General features: G+C 45.5%; 1 protein-coding gene across 1 annotated transcript in view; it reads left to right on the top strand.

Moving 5' to 3' along the window:
• LOC140935536 (dynein axonemal heavy chain 1-like) overlaps nt 1-19,795 on the top strand; it is an 88,200-nt gene that overhangs the window by 34,354 nt on the left and 34,051 nt on the right. The window contains exons 45-55 of the mRNA XM_073385096.1: nt 541-676; nt 849-1,057; nt 1,444-1,612; nt 2,154-2,248; nt 2,342-2,438; nt 5,170-5,289; nt 6,309-6,434; nt 6,998-7,048; nt 7,719-7,817; nt 8,573-8,665; nt 8,767-8,847. Coding sequence (XP_073241197.1) covers nt 541-676; nt 849-1,057; nt 1,444-1,612; nt 2,154-2,248; nt 2,342-2,438; nt 5,170-5,289; nt 6,309-6,434; nt 6,998-7,048; nt 7,719-7,817; nt 8,573-8,665; nt 8,767-8,847 — 1,276 coding nt within the window. The remainder of the gene's footprint in view (nt 1-540; nt 677-848; nt 1,058-1,443; nt 1,613-2,153; nt 2,249-2,341; nt 2,439-5,169; nt 5,290-6,308; nt 6,435-6,997; nt 7,049-7,718; nt 7,818-8,572; nt 8,666-8,766; nt 8,848-19,795) is intronic.

Below are 19,795 nucleotides of genomic sequence, written 5' to 3' on the forward strand. Positions count from 1 at the left end.
CTGTGCGCGAGGTTCCGAGTTTGATTCCCTGGTGTGACCTCAGATCCTTGTTTCGACTCCTTTTCTTTCTGAGTAAATATTTTAATAAGTAGCCATAAATACCGGTAAACGGAGCACTGATGCATGGAAAGAGGTATAGTGGGTACTCTTACGAGTTAACGACGTAAAATAAGGGCCTTCACCGTAAACCCTTACTTTCGAGATTCTTTGTAGTCCCATACTTCAAAAACAAAAGGAGGCGCTTTATTTGAGCGTCAATGTATATGTAGCACGATAGAACGAACTGCGGACACTCTTTCTGGGGTCTTTTATTGTAGACGGGACCACCATTTTGCGTGGTCATCCGAGCCACGCGAAAGTCTAGCCGTTTTGTAGAACAAGGTAGTTCCTTCATTTCTCAGTTGTTTTTAGACCCTGAGTTTGGCCTCGAGTATCTAACCCCCGACCTTTCGCTCTACAGTCAAGGGGTCTCCCGACTGAGCTAATCCTGCCGCGGTCAGAGGAGACGTTCTTTACCTTTTTTTATCTTCCTTACTACAGGGCTGAATATGAGTGTTTCCAGATCGAACTGGCGAAGAATTATGGTGTTCCTGAATGGCGTGAAGATCTCAAGAAAGTGTTGCTGAAATCAGGAGTGGAGAACAAATCCATGGTGTTTCTGTTCAGTGATACACAGGTAACCATTGGGAGATAACAGTCAACAGAGTGCTACTTGACACCATTTGATGTTTTTTACCCAATAGGGCTGCGAGAAAATAAGTAGGTGGTTTATAAGCAGTGATGGCAGGGCCTGTCTTTGTTGTTGTAGTTTTTTTTATCGAAGGGATTTCTGCTTTCTTTTTGTGCAGATTAAAAGCGAAAGTTTCTTGGAAGATCTGAATAACATTCTGAATGCTGGTGATGTTCCTAACATCTTCGCACAGGATGAACTGGACACGATCTTTACAGCCATGAAACCAGTGGTACTTGACCTGGGGATGCAACCAACCAAAGCCAATCTATACTCTGCTTTCACTAAACGAGTGAGGGCCAACACCCATTCAGTTGTCTGTATGAGGTAAGTCGTCTACATGGTTAGCTTAGTTTATCTTACATGCAGTTTGCCCCATTCACACCAGAGCTTAAACATGTTTAGAAGCTGTTTAGTTAGACACGTTTTAAATCTGTGTTCTTTAAAAAAGCTGCCTACTGTACTTTTATTGATGGCAAATGTAGGGCAATCATACAAAATGTTAAAGTCCATTTGAATTCTGTGTAAACGCCTGCGTTTAAGTTTTTTGTGACTGATTTTCATTTTTTAAACCTTATTTGATTAAACCTGTTTAGTTGGCGTGAATGGGGCAACAGTTTGCCAGTCTAGCAAGTATGTATGTCTGTCCGCTTCATGCTCTTTCTTTCATTGCAGCGAATTCTGTATTTGCTAATAAACTTTCTTCCTTACAGCCCAATTGGTGAGATATTTCGAGCTCGTCTCCGACAGTTTCCATCTCTTGTGAACTGCTGCACCATTGACTGGTTCTCAGCTTGGCCTGAAGAAGCTCTCCGATCTGTAGCGTCCACCTTCCTTGGAGAAATCCCTGAGCTTGAAGACTCTTCTGCAATGGAGGGATTGGTATGTTAGGGTTCGGAACTATTTTAATTACAGTCGAACCTCTACTAATTGTCACTGCTCCTCGACTGATAGACTATGAACGGCCACATTTCTTCGTCTCCACAGATACTTTCCCCCCTTATTTGAATCCGGCGCTCTACAACGGCCCCTTACCTTTGTTCATTCCGCCAGATGACCCACTCGGAAATCGTATGCCAAGGAGATTTTCTTTGGGCCTCGTCACACGTTCCTCTCCACAAAGGAACGAATGGCGAAGCCTAAAGAACGTCTGTGTGGAAGGCTAACTTGGACAGTCTCTTTGTTGTTCGAGAAACACCGAGAAATTTCACAACATTTAAATGAAGTAATCGTTGGTTCAATCACTCTCTATGATTGAAATCGTTGTAACCTATCCAATTGCTTTTCCATCTCTTGTTCATTTTTCTCCCAGCCACTTTTTGAGGTGAATGCGGATTATTTTTTTAAACCATCCGTCCAATATAATCGACCGAATAAAAATACTTTATCAGACAGGAATCACATTTCCCTTATTTACCTACAGGTTACAATATGTGGAGTTATTCACCAGTCGGTAGCCCTCAAGTCTAAACAATATCTTGCTGAGTTATCGCGACATAACTATGTCACACCTACCAGGTAATGGCAAGAATTTGCCTAAAATGTTAAAAAAGTATCAGTTGTTTTTTCGTTTACTAGTTGTTGGTTTCTAATAATTTTATTTTTCTACAGCTACTTGGAACTTCTTGGGACTTTTCGAAAGCTAGTTGGCTTGAAGAAGTCGGAGCTATTGACAGCAAGAAACCGCACAAAAACTGGTCTAGACAAGGTAAGTACTTTGGCAACAGTTGAACAGTATGCGTAATTTTGGGAACTTCCGTTATGAAACAATTTGTAAAGAAAGGTATGATGTCATTATTGTCTAAATGCAATGTTGCTTTGTTGAGCGAACACAAGCGCTTTACCTGATTCTCAAACTGCCGGAAGTTTCCTCAAACGTAGAGGAGGAATTCTTAGAAGTGAGTGACCCGGCCCGAGCTCGTTTGAGAATCAACTATCAAATTTCGCTGACGTTTGCCGAGGTGAATTTTGTGAAGTGCCCGTCTACATCACATGTCATTAGAGAGGTAAGGCATCACGTTTACGTCAAACGGCAAACGCGAATTTGTACCACGTAACGTACCAAGTTTCCCCTTTACTTGTCGTTTACTGTTCATTATTTCTACACATAAATTAGTAGCTTCACACAATTTTTTATCCATAAGAATTGCTTTGAGCTGTTTTTTTTTCTGCTCATTTTCTATTTTGAGAAATTCCCAACTTGAATCTGACGTTTACCGTTTGCCATCTACGTGATGCTTAAACTCCCTGTTCTATTTAACAATTATTCGCCGAAGGCGAAGTTAATATTGTAGAATAATCCCCGAGACGAAGTCGAGGGGATTATTCAACAATATTAACTGAGCCTGAGGTGAATAATTGTTTTAGTATATTCACACGAAGTGATCTCAACAGAATCAGAAAGGAAACCATTAAAAAACGACTAGTTTGATTGACGGGTGAATTCGTGCGTGAACACGAAGCCGTAAACAGTGGATGCGCAAAAGTTAGATCTTTACCGTATCTTCAAACATGGCAAATGATAGTTTTAATCTTTTTGTATCGAGTTTTGTAAGCTTTAGCATCAACGGTTTAAAAGAAAACGCCGAAAATCTAAATTACTACCCAATTCTGAGAAGAAAAGTAGAGCTTTATTTGTTTCGGTCAACTCACCGTGAATGAGAAAGTTTTCTTTGTCGCTTCTTGCAAATGCTGTCAACAGCGGCTACGATCAAGGTGAGCGTTGTTTATCTTCAATGTTCTTTGCCTTGTTAACTTGCTGGCACGTACAATTTTCGAAAATATTTGCCTTCCTCTTTTCTCCATAAATTAACTTCTATTTGTAGGCAAAATTGGTCTTGCGAGAAAATTCCAAAATCACAAAACAGTGACAAAGCGACCTCGTTTTCCTCTGTAGTGGTAAACATAGCTTCGAGCGTACAAAAAGTCAGCTACAGTAAACCGCTTCACAGTAAATCACGCTGTTTAAACACCATGAAGTCTTTTCTTGCCTTGAAAGTCATCAGCACTTGGATATTCGTGTATTTTCAAAAAGACTTTACTATGAAACTTTGGCAAAACACCCATTTCAGGACAGCGATTTTGTTCTGCCTAGCGCGGTGAATATAACGTCATAGTCCGAGATAGCTAACCAATCGGATTGCTTGAATAGACCTTGTCACGGTTTTCGACGCCATCTTGACGAGTAGGCAAACGCGTGAGAAATTACAGTGTTTGTATGAAAATCTAATGTCGAATAATTTCCGTAAAACGGCTGTTCAGAAAAAAATATCAATTGCAAACTAAAGCTACAAGGCAAAGGATTGTCCTAAAAAATTTTGGGGCGTACCTGTGCTTAAATTTCGCCAGAGGCTTGCTTTAGGTTTTCCATATATTTGTCTCTAGTTTTCCCGGGACTTTCTTACAGACAAATGTATGGAAAATTTTTAAAAGTGGTTCTAGGTCTTCTAGTGCATGTAACGCCCTCAAATTTTTTCAGGAGAATCCTTAGGAGTGAAGCTTTAGTACAATCGATACTTTTTTTTTCAGAACAGCCGTTCCACGGAAATTATTCGACATTAGATTCTCATACAAACACTGTAATTTCTCACGCGTTTGCCTACTCGTCAAGATGGCGTCGAAAACCGTGACAAGGTCTATTACCAAAATCACTGAGTGTGTATATACTAAAGCCTAATCCGTGAGCGTGCACGATGAAGCGAATTCTGTGTTCCCATTGGCTACTCAAGCGGGCAAGATGGGCCTATCGAGCCCGCTCGGGATTTCCCGCGTTAGTCCCACACGCAAGAGAAAGTTTTCTTTTTCGACATATAATAAATCCTTTATTGACCATGCTTGTTCGGTCGACTATTGGCCTCTTTCAATTTTGTGATTTTATTGAACTAGACCTCGTCTCGGTCCATAAAAACGCAGAAAAGAAGTTAGCCAAAATCCAGCGGTCTTGATCTCACGCTCCTGGTTTGGCCATTAGGGAGCTTAAGCAACGGCGACGGCGACGGCAACGAGAACGGCAAAAATGCAATAGGTTTACATTGGTAAAACAACAACATCGCACGTGCATCACGCTTTTTTGTACATTTCTTAGCCGTCAATGCACGATTACTACGTGAACGTGCCTAATTTCCCGTTTTTTGAGAACGGGAACACAAGACAATAACTTTCTTTTTCTTTTCTTGAACTTTGATACAGTCCTTTAGAATTCTACTCCAAAAAGAATAACCAATTTAACGAATTAAACGAGATGGAATAAGCGCGATAAATTTTGAAGCGGTGCGAATTCACTTTTTAAGTGACGTTTTTGTAGCCGTCGTTGTTGGTTAAGCTCCCTATTGTTTTCCGTACATGAACGTCGACAAGAAGCCACGTGAAAACGTTCTGCATTCTGTGTTGAAGACGTTGTTGGTTTTAATTCTATGATTTTTCTCATCTTCGCTGCATAGTTGTTAAGCACAGCTGATGAGGTGGAGAAATTACAGGAAGAATTGGAGTCCATGCAGCCTTTACTAGCTCAGGCAGCCGAAGAAACCGTCGAGACGATGGAGAAAATCAAAGTTGACTCGGTAAGATACAGCTAATATAATTGCAGTGACGTTGTCTTAGGAAAATGAAAAAAAGGGAAAAGCCAAATAGGAATTAATTGGGCTAATAAGCCTAATGAATTAATTTGCAGTATCCGCACATGGACGTCCTCTTTGCCTGTTGGAATTTGCTATTTATTCAACATTGAAAAACAACAACAACAAAAATTCTAGCGGGGAAATGCAACGGCTGCAAATGAGTCCACCCTGCGATTGTGGCTTAGGGCCTGTTTTCGTGGAGGAGGGGAACCCCAGGTAGGTGAGGTAACCCGTTTAGGTGGGGTAACTCACATGTCCATATAATGTCTCGTTTTGATAAGATTGCGTTTACATGATAGGTGGGGTGACCCGCCAAGGCGGGTAGCCTGGTCTGCCAGACAGGGTAACCCTCTCAGCCGCGGTCAAATTTTGCCATGTAAACGTTTCAAGGTGGGGTAACCCGCCTAGCAGGGTTCGGATTCGTGATACATCAAATTCGCGCAAAATTCACTTTGGCGGTGGCTTTGAATCATTATTAAAGGTAACAATAGAAAGCCACAGCACTGAAGGTTGCAGCAAGAGCAGCAAATGAGTGTACAAGAGCATTAATCGCCAAAACACGTGGTTTGCCAGTATTTTTCTTGTTTACGTGCATTGCGGCCAAAAAACTTGAGAAAGTGCACCCAGGGATGGCGGGGTTTAAGATTGCATGTAAAGGATGGTTATTTTTTAAACCCACCTAAGCGGGTTACCTCACCTACCTGGGGTCCCCCACCTCCATATAAACAAGCCCTTAATTAGCCTAATTAATTCCTAGTCGGTTTTTTCCATTTTTCATTTTTCTACGACAACGTTATTGGAATTAGGTGTATATCATTTATTTGACAATGGCCCTATTCAATCTTTTATGACCGTGAACAAAATAGCGTGATCTAATAACCAGGGCCGAGTTGATGGAAGCCTATAAACAGTGTATGCGTTTCTATGGTAGCTCACGTTGTTTCCATGTTTATTATGCTTAGGTGGTTGCTAATGAGACCAAAGTTGTTGTACAACGAGAGGAAGAAGAGGCCGGTAAGAAAGCCGCCGAGACTCAGGCCATTGCGGATGATGCTCAGAGAGATTTGGACGAGGCCCTTCCAGCATTGGTGCAGTATTGTTCATCATATTTTCATTATTTCATTAATTAGACTGCAAAACAGTCGATTTTTCAAGGCGCCCGCGTGAGATTTTTTCGCGAACGAGCGTGTGAGGCGAAAGAAAAGAAAAACTTTTCGCGTCTCTTCCCAGACTCACTCTTTGTTTTAACCCTCGCTCCTCCCTCTCCCCAGTACTTTTGTTTGACCGCTCCCGCGTTCTTGCACTGCGAAAAAATACGAGCTGTTTTGTAGTCTATTCATTTTTTTAGGAGATTAAAAGTATAAGGCCACGATCATAACTTTCGCAGTGCCATTTGGGAAAATCGGTCGAAAGCTATTCATTATGGTTTGCTTACCCCTTGGAGATTAATTGTCTTTCTCTTGTTGTTGAGGGGTTATTTTGTGCGCCAGCCAGTGAACCTATATAATGGTTGTACAGTTTACACGAAAACTTGGGAAAATTCCCTTGATAATACCTTTTTAAGCAGAAAGACCCGAACAATCTCCAGAACTTATTCACTTATTCTTTTTCTGTGTGATTTCATTCCATTTCGGTTTTATTATATCTATAGGAAGCTGCCTTAACAAGTCTAAAGTCCTTGAACAAAACAGATGTGGTTGAGGTGAGGAAAAAAGACAGATAATCATCTGTCACAAAATTTTATTTGTTCAGTGACAATTTGGTATCTTTACCATGGATTAACGACGTTTAAAAGCTGCATACAGCAGACGAGTGACTTCTTGGTTGTTTTGATTTAAATAGTTATACCATAGTTAATAGCGTGAAATGGTTAGAAGCCCGTCAGACGTCCTTGTGATATGTTTTTGTGGACTTGAAGGTGCCCAACGTTCTATAGCATTCCTGTCATTTTGATCTCACTAAGGGATGAATAATTAGAAAACTTATGAGGGGGCGGCGGAATTTAAAAAAAAAAAACGCCCAAGAGAAAATGACATGAAAAAAAAGTTCATGCACGTTAAGTAACCCTGAAAAATATTCATGTACTGGCCTAAAAAAATTCATACAAGCGAAACGTTAACGGAAAAAAAATTCATGCGACTCGGCTTTCCCCTACCCCTTATAGCGTTTCTTAATAGTCCGTCCCTAACAAATAAAAACATCGCATTAATTTATCCCTTCACAATTAGTGAACAAGAGACTAAAGATTGTGTACTGTCAGGGAACTTCCAACATAGCTTTTTTTAAGAATACGCGAAAAAACTTTAAGTTAAATCTCTTCCTCGAATCTAAAGGTCTCTATTGAGTGCATTTTGTGTTTGCCTTCGTAACAGGTTCGAGCCCTTCAGCGTCCTCCTCCTGGAGTAAAGCTGGTGATTGAAGCCGTCAGTATCATGAAAGGCGTCAAAGCGAAGAAGGTTGCTGGAGAGAAGGTATGCAAAATAAGGACACTACTTGAAGGATTGGTCAAGTAGGGTGTTTTGGTCACTCGTTGACTTGCACTGCTAGAAAATGCGGTCCAACAAGTACCTTATAATAAGACAGACACCGCCCTAATAAGCGCCCTATGTCCCTTCAGTTACTATTTGACTCTATCTAAGACGGCACTTGGTGTCGCCATAGAGAGAGTTGCTCTTTGTTCCACAGCCATTTGCCTTTCAATAATAAATTTGCCTTTCCAGATGCCATTGAACCTATTTATAATGACGCTACTACGGATGACTGAAATACCCAGTGGGCGAGGTCAGATGTCAATTTTCTTAGGTCGTCATTGTTCTAAACACTTTTTCAAATAAGAAACTTTGGGCCGAATTATACAGGTTCCACTGTGAGTCGGTTATCAAACACTTGATGACTTTTTTCGAGAATGTCGATGTCAGAATCTCAATCCCGAGGTGAAGCTAAGGGAAGCATTGAGATTCTATAAAACAATTTTAACTTTTTTCGGAAGGAGCAGTCATTAAAAGATTTGTTGTCTAGCCCACGCAGAAAAACGTCTGCTTGTCAAATTTATGTTAATCTCACCAAGCGGTTCAAAGTCCGTGGTAAAGTACACTGTTACCCCATGACGACGCAGATTTTGCGACGTTATCTACTCAGAAACGTTTGGCGGGAAACAGTTTGTCATGTGGCCTCGAAGAAACCAATGAGAGCTACTATAAAACAATATGTGTTACAATCCGTGTAGGTTGGTACCAAGGTGGATGACTATTGGGAGCCTGGAAAAGCTCTGTTACAGGATCCTGGCAAGTTCCTTGAAGGCCTCTTCAAGTATGACAAGGTGAAGTGTCATTGATTTTCTTCCGACCATGCCTTTCAGAAATTCCTTGCAGAATAAATGGTGTAACAATTTTTTCACATCTCTTATTGAATTACATTTAGGATAATATTCCTGACACCGTTATTCAGAAAATCCAACCGTACATTGAAAACGAAGATTTCCAGCCTGCTGCAATAGCCAAGGTAAATATTTATCCACTTATGCAAGGGATCTTTAAAGCAATTAAGACACAAACGTTTTCGCCAGTTTAGACCCTGAGATCTTTGAGACACTTGCCATCGCATCTTTTTACAATCGCGAAAAACGCCAAATTAAAGACCTGCGAACTACGTACTAATAAAGTAAATCAGAATCATATTCAACATGGAACCCAAACATTTAGTAAGGAGTTTAAGAGTTTTTTACTTGTAACGGTAGCGGAAAGGATAAATCCATCATAAGGAAATTCCTCCTAAAGATTGCTTAACTTTGGTTAGCATTTCCATCGGCCTTAAACCCTTGGACACCTGATGAAGTTTACACCACGTAGTATTTTTTATTGCTTTGGTTTCCCCTGCACTGTAGATCGGGTATTAAGTGTGGAGGCGATAAGGAATAATACGTTGTGTAAACCTGTTCAAGGGGTTTAAAGGCCGATGGGATCTAATACTTTTTTAACGCCATCCTTATACCGTTTTTCGCGACAATGCTTTGACTTCATGTAAGACTTAAGAGTTAGATTAGAGTAATTTCAAATAACGATTTTCGTAATTAAGTATAGGTACCCCTTGTAACCCCCTGTAACCCTTTGTAACCCCCTGTAACCTCTTGTAACCCCTTGTAACCTTGCTACCCATTGTAACCCCCTGTAACCCCATGTTACCAATTGTTACCCCCTGTAACCCCTTGTAAACCCCTGTAACCCCTTGAAACCCTCTGTAAGCCTTTGTAACCCCTTGTACCACTTGTAACACTTTGTAACCCCCCGTATACTGTTTTTACCCCCTATAACCCCTTCTAACCTCATGTTACCCATTGTAACCCCCTGTGACCCTTTGTAACCCCCTGTAACCTCTTGTAACCCCTTGTAACCTTGCTACCCATTGTAACCCCCTGTAACCCCATGTTACCAATTGTTACCCCCTGTAACCCCTTGTAAACCCCTGTAACCCCTTGTAACCCCCTGTAACCCCTTGAAACCCTCTGTAAGCCTTTGTAACCCCTTGTACCACTTGCAACCCTTTGTAACCCCCCGTATACTGTTTTTACCCCCTATAACCCCTTCTAACCTCATGTTACCCATTGTAACCCCCTGTGACCCTTTGTAACCCCCCGTAACCTCTTGTAACCCCCTCTAACCCCTTGTAACCCCATGTTACACATTGTAACCACCTGTAACCCCTTGAAACCCCCTGTAACCCTCTGTCACCCTTTATAACCCCTTGTCACCTCTTGTAACCCCCTGTAAACCCATGTCAACCCTTGTAACCCCCTGTAACCCCTTGTAACCCTCTGTAACCCCTTCCAACCCCCTGTAACCTCTTGTAACCTTCTGTAACCCCTTGTAACCCCCTATAACCCTTGGAACCCCCTGTAACCCCTTGTAACCCCCTGTAACCCGTTGTAACCCTCTGTAACCCTTTGTAACCCCTTGTAACCTCTTGTAACCCTCTGTAACCCCTTGTAATCCCATGTTACCCATTGTAACCACCTGAAATCCCTTGTAACCCCCTGTAACCCCTTGTAACCCTCTGTCACCCTTTGTAACCTCTTGTAACCTCTTGTAACACCCTGTAACACCCTGTAACCCCCTGTAACCCCTTGTAACCCCCTGTAACCCCTTGCAACCCCCTGTAACCCCTTGCAACCCCCTGTAACCCCTTGGAACCCCCTGTAACCCCTTGAAACCCCCTGTAACCCTTTGTGACCCCCTCTAACCCTTTGTAACCCAATGTCACCTCTTGTAACCCCCCGTAACCTCTTTTAACCTTCTGTAACCCCTTGGAACCCCATGTAACCCCTTGGAACCCCCTGTACCCCTTTGTAACCCCCTGTAACCCCTTGTAACCCCATGTTAACCCTTGCAACACCCTGTAACCCCTTAAAACCCCTTTTAACCCCTTGCAACCCCCAGTAACCTCTTCTAACCTTCTCTAACACCTCGTAACCCCCTATAACCCCTTGGAACCCCCTGTAACCCCCTGTAACCCTTTGTAACCTCTTGTAACCTCTTGTAACCCCCTGTAACCCCTTGTAATCCCATATTACCCATTGTAACCCCCTGTAACCGCTTGAAACCCCCTTTTAACCCCTTGTAACCCCCTCTAACCCCTTCTAACCCTCCGTAACCCTTTGTAACCCTTTGTAACCTCTTGTAACCCCTTGGGACCCCATGTTAACCCTTGTAACCCCTTGTAAACCCCTGTAACCGCTTGTAACCCCCTGTAACCCCTTGTAAACCCATGTTGCCCATTGTAACCCCCTGTAACCCGTTGTAACCCCCTGTAACCCCTTGTAACCCTCTGTAACCCTTTGTAACCCCCTGTAACCTCTTATCACCCCCGGTAACCCCTTGTAATCCCATGTTACCCATTGTAACCCCCTGTAACCCCTTGTAACCTCTTGTAACCCCCTGTAACCCATTGTAAGCCCATGTTAACCCTTGTAAACCCCTCTAACCCCTTGTAACCCCCTGTAACTCCTTGCAAACCCCTGTAACCCCTTGCAACCCCCTGTAACCCCTTGGAACCCCCTGTAACCCCTTGAAACCCCCTGTAACCCTTTGTAACCCCCTGTCACCTCTTGTAACCCCCTGTAACCTCTTTTAACCCCCTGTAACCTCTTGTAACCTTCTGTAACCCCTTGTAACCCCCTGTAACCTGTTGTAACCTTCTCTAACACCTCGTAACCCCCTATAACCCCTTGAAACCCCCTGTAACCCCCTGTAACCCTTTGTAACCTCTTGTAACCCCCTGTAACCCCTTGTAATCCCATACTACCCATTGTAACCCCCTGTAACCCCTTGAAACCCCCTGTAACCTCTTGTAACCCCTTGTAATCCCATGTTACCCCTTGTACCCCCTTGTAACCCTTTGTTACCTCTTGTAACCCCCTGTAACCCCTTGCAACCCCATGTTAACCCTTGTAACCCCTTGTAAACCCCTGTAACCTCTCGTAACCCCCTGTAACCCCTTGCAATCCCATGTTACCCCCTGTAACCCCCTGTAACCCCTTGTAACCCCTTGTAACCCTCTGTAACCCTTTGTAATCCCCTGTAACCTCTTGTAACCCCCTGTAACCCCTTGTAATCCCATGTTACCCATTGTAACCCCCTGTAACCCCTTGTAACCCCCTGTAACCCCTTGTAACCCTTTGTAACCCCTTGTAACCTCTTGTAACCCCCTGTAACCCCTTGTAACCCCATGTTAACCCTTGTAACCCCTTGTAAACCCCTGTAACCTCTCGTAACCCCCTGTAACCCCTTGCAATCCCATGTTACCCCCTGTAACCCCCTGTAACCCCTTGTAACCTTTTGTAACCCTCTGTAACCCTTTGTAACCCCCTGTAACCTGTTGTAATCCCCTGTAACCCCTTGCAACCCCATGTTAACCCTTGTAACCCCTTGTAAACCCCTGTAACCTCTCGTAACCCCCTGTAACCCCTTGCAATCCCATGTTACCCCCTGTAACCCCCTGTAACCCCTTGTAACCCCTTGTAACCCTCTGTAACCCTTTGTAACCCCCTGTAACCTCTTGTAACCCCCTGTAACCCCTTGTAATCCCATGTTACCCATTGTAACCCCCTGTAACCCCCTGTAACCCCTTGTAACCCTCTGTAACCCTTTGTAACCCCTTGTAACCTCTTGTAACCCCTGTAACCCCTTGTAACCCCATGTTAACCCTTGTAAACCCCTGTAACCCCCTGTAACCCCTTGCAACCCCCTGTAACCCCTTGAAACCCCCTGTAACCCTTTGTGACCCCCTCTAACCCTTTGTAACCCACTGTCACCTCTTGTAACCCCCCGTAACCTCTTTTGACCTTCTGTAACCCCTTGGAACCCCATGTAACCCCTTGGAACCCCCTGTACCCCTTTGTAACCCCCTGTAACCCTTTGTAACCCCTTGTAACCCCCTGTAACCCCTTGTAACCCCATGTTAACCCTTTCAACACCCTCTAACCCCTTAAAACCCCTTTTAACCCCTTGCAACCCCAGTAACCTCTTCTAACCTTCTCTAACACCTCGTAACCCCCTATAACCCCTTGGACCCCCTGTAACCCCCTGTAACCCTTTGTAACCCCTTGTAACCTCTTGTAACCCTCTGTAACCCTTGTAACCCCATGTTAACCCTTGCAACACCATGTAACCCCTTGAAACCCCTTTTAACCCCTTGCAACCCCCAGTAACCTCTTGTAACCTTCTCTAACACCTCGTAACCCCCTATAACCCCTTGAAACCCCCTGTAACCCCCTGTAACCCTTTGTAACCTCCTGTAACCTCTTGTAACCCCCTGTAACTCCTTCTAATCCCATACTACCCATTGTAACCCCCTGTAACCCCTTGAAACCCCCTGTAACCCCTTGTAACCCCCTCTAACCCCTTGTAACCCTCTGTAACCCTTTGTAACCCCTTGAAACCTCTTGTAACCCCCTTTAACCCCTTGTAACTCCCTGTAACCCCTTGAAACCCCGTGTAACCTCCTGTAACTTTATGTAACCCCCTTTAACCCCTTGTAACCCCCTGTAACCCTTTGTTACCCCCTGAAACCCCTTGTAACCCCTTGTAACCTCTTGTACCCCCCGTAACCCCATGTTAACCCTTGTAATCCCCTGTAACCCCTTGCAAACCCCTGTAGCCTCTTGAAACCTTCTGTAACCTTTTGTAACCCCCTGTAACCTCTTGTAACCTTCTGTAACCCCCTGTAACGCCTTGTAACCCCCTGTAACCCCTTTGTTACCCCCTGTTACCTCTTGTAACCCCCTCTAACCCCTTGTAGTCCCACCATGCCCATTGTTACCCCCCTTTAACCCCTGTAACCCCTTGTAACCCTCTGTAACCCTTTGTAACCCCTTTTAACCCCCTGTAACCCCATGTTAACCCTTGTAACCCCCTGTAACCCCTTGTAACCCTTTGTAACCCCCTCTAACCTCTTTTAACCCCCTTTAATCCCTTGTAATCCCATGTTACCCATTGTAACCCCCTGTAACCCCTTGTAACCCCCTGTAACCCCTTCTAACCCCCTGTAACCCCCTGTAACCCCCTGTAACCCCTTGTAACCCCTTGTAACCCTCTGTAACCCTTTGTAACCCCCTGTAACCTCTTGTAACCCCCTGTAACCCCTTGCAACCCCATGTTAACCCTTGTAACCCCTTGTAAACCCCTGTAACCGCTCGTAACCCCCTGTAACCCCTTGCAATCCCATGTTACCCCCTGTAACCCCCTGTAACCCCTTGTAACCCTCTGTAACCCTTTGTAACCCCCTGTAACCTCTTGTAACCCCCTGTAACCCCTTGTAATCCCATGTTACCCATTGTAACCCCCTGTAACCCCTTGTAACCCCCTGTAACCCCTTGTAACCCTCTGTAACCCTTTGTAACCCCTTGTAACCTCTTGTAACCCCCTGTAACCCCTTGTAACCCCATGTTAACCCTTGTAAACCCCTGTAACCCCTTGTAACCCCTTGCAACCCCCTGTAACCCCTTGAAACCCCCTGTAACCCTTTGTGACCCCCTCTAACCCTTTGTAACCCACTGTCACCTCTTGTAACCCCCCGTAACCTCTTTTAACCTTCTGTAACCCCCTTGGAACCCCATGTAACCCCTTGGAACCCCCTGTACCCCTTTGTAACCCCCTGTAACCCTTTGTAACCCCTTGTAACCTCTTGTAACCCCCTGTAACCCCTTGTAACCCCATGTTAACCCTTGCAACACCCTGTAACCCCTTAAAACCCTTTTAACCCCTTGCAACCCCCAGTAACCTCTTCTAACCTTCTCTAACACCTCGTAACCCCCTATAACCCCTTGGAACCCCCTGTAACCCCCTGTAACCCTTTGTAACCTCTTGTAACCTCTTGTAACCCCCTGTAACCCCTTGTAATCCCATATTACCCATTGTAACCCCCTGTAACCGCTTGAAACCCCCTTTTAACCCCTTGTAACCCCCTCTAACCCCTTCTAACCCTCTGTAACCCTTTGTAACCCTTTGTAACCTCTTGTAACCCCTTGGGACCCCATGTTAACCCTTGTAACCCCTTGTAAACCCCTGTAACCGCTTGTAACCCCCTGTAACCCCTTGTAATCCCATGTTGCCCATTGTAACCCCCTGTAACCCGTTGTAACCCCCTGTAACCCCTTGTAACCCTCTGTAACCCTTTGTAACCCCCTGTAACCTCTTATCACCCCCGGTAACCCCTTGTAATCCCATGTTACCCATTGTAACCCCCTGTAACCCCTTGTAACCTCTTGTAACCCCCTGTAACCCATTGTAAGCCCATGTTAACCCTTGTAAACCCCTCTAACCCCTTGTAACCCCCTGTAACTCCTTGCAAACCCCTGTAACCCCTTGCAACCCCCTGTAACCCCTTGGAACCCCCTGTAACCCCTTGAAACCCCGTGTGACCCTTTGTAACCCCCTGTCACCTCTTGTAACCCCCTGTAACCTCTTTTAACCCCTGTAACCTCTTGTAACCTTCTGTAACCCCTTGTAACCCCCTGTAACCTGTTGTAACCTTCTCTAACACCTCGTAACCCCCTATAACCCCTTGAAACCCCCTGTAACCCCCTGTAACCCTTTGTAACCTCTTGTAACCCCCTGTAACCCCTTGTAATCCCATACTACCCATTGTAACCCCCTGTAACCCCTTGAAACCCCCTGTAACCTCTTGTAACCCCTTGTAATCCCATGTTACCCCTTGTACCCCCTTGTAACCCTTTGTAACCTATTGTAACCCCCTGTAACCCCTTGTAACCCCATGTTAACCCTTGCAACACCCTGTAACCCCTTAAAACCCCTTTTAACCCCTTGCAACCCCCAGTAACCTCTTCTAACCTTCTCTAACACCTCGTAACCCCCTATAACCCCTTGGAACCCCCTGTAACCCCCTGTAACCCTTTGTAACCTCTTGTAACCTCTTGTAACCCCCTGTAACCCCTTGTAATCCCATATTACCCATTGTAACCCCCTGTAACCGCTTGAAACCCCCTTTTAACCCTTGTAACCCCTCTAACCCCTTCTAACCCTCTGTAACCCTTTGTAACCCTTTGTAACCTCTTGTAACCCCTTGGGACCCCATGTTAACCCTTGTAACCCCTTGTAAACCCCTGTAACCGCTTGTAACCCCCTGTAACCCCTTGTAATCCATGTTGCCCATTGTAACCCCCTGTAACCCGTTGTAACCCCCTGTAACCCCTTGTAACCCTCTGTAACCCTTTGTAACCCCCTGTAACCTCTTATCACCCCCGGTAACCCCTTGTAATCCCATGTTACCCATTGTAACCCCCTGTAACCCCTTGTAACCTCTTGTAACCCCCTGTAACCCATTGTAAGCCCATGTTAACCCTTGTAAACCCCTCTAACCCCTTGTAACCCCCTGTAACTCCTTGCAAACCCCTGTAACCCCTTGCAACCCCCTGTAACCCCTTGGAACCCCCTGTAACCCCTTGAAACCCCCTGTAACCCTTTGTAACCCCCTGTCACCTCTTGTAACCCCCTGTAACCTCTTTTAACCCCCTGTAACCTCTTGTAACCTTCTGTAACCCCTTGTAACCCCCTGTAACCTGTTGTAACCTTCTCTAACACCTCGTAACCCCCTATAACCCCTTGAAACCCCCTGTAACCCCCTGTAACCCTTTGTAACCTCTTGTAACCCCCTGTAACCCCTTGTAATCCCATACTACCCATTGTAACCCCCTGTAACCCCTTGAAACCCCCTGTAACCTCTTGTAACCCCTTGTAATCCCATGTTACCCCTTGTACCCCCTTGTAACCCTTTGTAACCTCTTGTAACCCCCTGTAAACCCTTGCAACCCCATGTTAACCCTTGTAACCCCTTGTAAACCCTGTAACCTCTCGTAACCCGCTGTAACCCCTTGCAATCCCATGTTACCCCCTGTAACCCCCTGTAACCCCTTGTAACCCCTTGTAACCCTCTGTAACCCTTTGTAACCCCCTGTAACCTCTTGTAACCCCCTGTAACCCCTTGTAATCCCATGTTACCCATTGTAACCCCCTGTAACCCCTTGTAACCCTCTGTAACCCTTTGTAACCCCTTGTAACCTCTTGTAACCCCCTGTAACCCCTTGTAACCCCATGTTAACCCTTGTAACCCCTTGTAAACCCCTGTAACCTCTCGTAACCCCCTGTAACCCTTGCAATCCCATGTTACCCCCTGTAACCCCCTGTAACCCCTTGTAACCTTTTGTAACCCTCTGTAACGCTTTGTAACCCCCTGTAACCTCTTGTAACCCCCTGTAACCCCTTGCAACCCCATGTTAACCCTTGTAACCCCTTGTAAACCCCTGTAACCTCTCGTAACCCCCTGTAACCCCTTGCAATCCCATGTTACCCCCTGTAACCCCCTGTAACCCTTGTAACCCCTTGTAACCCTCTGTAACCCTTTGTAACCCCCTGTAACCTCTTGTAACCCCCTGTAACCCCTTGTAATCCATGTTACCCATTGTAACCCCCTGTAACCCCTTGTAACCCCCTGTAACCCCTTGTAACCCTCTGTAACCCTTTGTAACCCCTTGTAACCTCTTGTAACCCCCTGTAACCCCTTGTAACCCCATGTTAACCCTTGTAAACCCCTGTAACCCCCTGTAACCCCTTGCAACCCCCTGTAACCCCTTGCAACCCCCTGTAACCCCTTGAAACCCCCTGTAACCCTTTGTGACCCCCTCTAACCCTTTGTAACCCACTGTCACCTCTTGTAACCCCCCGTAACCTCTTTTGACCTTCTGTAACCCCTTGGAACCCCCTGTAACACTTTGGAACCCCCTGTACCCCTTTGTAACCCCCTGTAACCCTTTGTAACCCCTTGTAACCTCTTGTAACCCCCTGTAACCCCTTGTAACCCATGTTAACCCTTTCAACACCCTGTAACCCCTTAACACCCCTTTTAACCCCTTGCAACCCCCAGTAACCTCTTCTAACCTTCTCTAACACCTCGTAACCCCCTATAACCCCTTGGACCCCCTGTAACCCCCTGTAACCCTTTGTAACCCCTTGTAACCTCTTGTAACCCCTTGTAACCCCATGTTAACCCTTGCAACACCCTGTAACCCCTTGAAACCCCTTTTAACCCCTTGCAACCCCAGTAACCTCTTGTAACCTTCTCTAACACCTCGTAACCCCCTATAACCCCTTGAAACCCCCTGTAACCCCCTGTAACCCTTTGTAACCTCCTGTAACCTCTTGTAACCCCCTGTAACTCCTTCTAATCCCATACTACCCATTGTAACCCCCTGTAACCCCTTGAAACCCCCTTTAACCCCTTGTAACCCCCTCTAACCCCTTGTAACCCTCTGTAACCCTTTGTAACCCCTTGAAACCTCTTGTAACCCCCCTTTAACCCCTTGTAACTCCCTGTAACCCCTTGAAACCCCGTGTAACCTCCTGTAACTTTATGTAACCCCCTTTAACCCCTTGTAACCCCCTTTAACCCTTGTAACCCCCTGTAACCCTTTGTTACCCCCTGAAACCCCTTGTAACCCCTTGTAACCTCTTGTACCCCCCGTAACCCCATGTTAACCCTTGTAACCCCCTGTAACCCCTTGCAAACCCCTGTAGCCTCTTGAAACCTTCTGTAACCTTTTGTAACCCCCTGTAACCTCTTGTAACCTTCTGTAACCCCCTGTAACGCCTTGTAACCCCCTGTAACCCCTTTGTTACCCCCTGTTACCTCTTGTAACCCCCTCTAACCCCTTGTAGTCCCACCATGCCCATTGTTACCCCCCTTTAACCCCTGTAACCCCTTGTAACCCTCTGTAACCCTTTGTAACCCCTTTTAACCCCCTGTAACCCCATGTTAACCCTTGTAACCCCCTGTAACCCCTTGTAACCCTTTGTAACCCCCTCTAACCTCTTTTAACCCCCTTTAATCCCTTGTAATCCCATGTTACCCATTGTAACCCCCTGTAACCCCTTGTAACCCCCTGTAACCCCTTCTAACCTCCTGTAACCCCCTGTAACCCCTTGTAACACCTTGTAACCCCTTGTAACCCCCTGTAACCCCTTGTAACCCTTTGTAACCTCCTCTAACCTCTTGTAACCCCCTTTAACCCCTTGTAATCCCATGTTACCCTTTGTAACCCTCTGTAACCCCTTTTAACCCCTTGTAACCCCCTTTAACCCGTTGCAACCCTCCGTAACCCTTTGTAACCCCCTGTAACCCCTTGTAATCCCATGTTACTTATTGTAACCCCTTGTAACCCTCTGTAACCCTTTGTAACCCCCTGTAACCCCTTGTAATCCCATTTTACCCATTGTAACCCCCTGTAACCCTAGTAACCCTTTGTAACCCCTTTTTAACCCCTTGTAACCTCTTGTAACCCCCTGTACCCCGTTGTAACCCCATGTTAACCCTTGTAACCCCCTGCAACCCCTTGTAACCCCCTGTAACCCCTTGTAACCTCTTGTAACCCCCTTTACCCCGTTGTAACCCCTTGTAACCCCCTGCAACCCCTTGTAACCCCCTGTAACCTTTTGCAACCCCCTGTAACCTCTTGTAACCTTCTGTAACCCCCTGTAACTCCTTGTAAGCCCCTCTAACCCTTTGTAACCCCTTGTAACCTCTTGTAACTTCCTGTAACCCTATGTTAACCCTTGTAACCCTCTGAAACCTCTTGCAACCCCCTGTAACCTTTTGCAACCTTTTGTTACCCGTTGTAACCCCCCTATAACCCCTTGTAACCACCTGTAGCCCTTTGTAACCCCCTCTAACCTCTTGTAACCCCAGGTAACCCCTTGTAGTCCCATGTTACCCATTTTAACCCACTCTAACCCCTTGTAGCCCCCTGTAACCCCTTGTAACCCCTTGTAACCCCCTTGTGACCCCCTGTAATCCCTTGTAACCCCATGTTAACCCTTGTAATCCCCTATAACCCCTTGTAACCCCCTCTAACCCCTTTTAACCCCGTGTAACCCCTTGTAACCCC

The sequence above is a fragment of the Porites lutea genome, chromosome 4 (assembly GCF_958299795.1).
Source record: "Porites lutea chromosome 4, jaPorLute2.1, whole genome shotgun sequence".
Lineage (NCBI taxonomy): Eukaryota > Metazoa > Cnidaria > Anthozoa > Scleractinia > Poritidae > Porites > Porites lutea.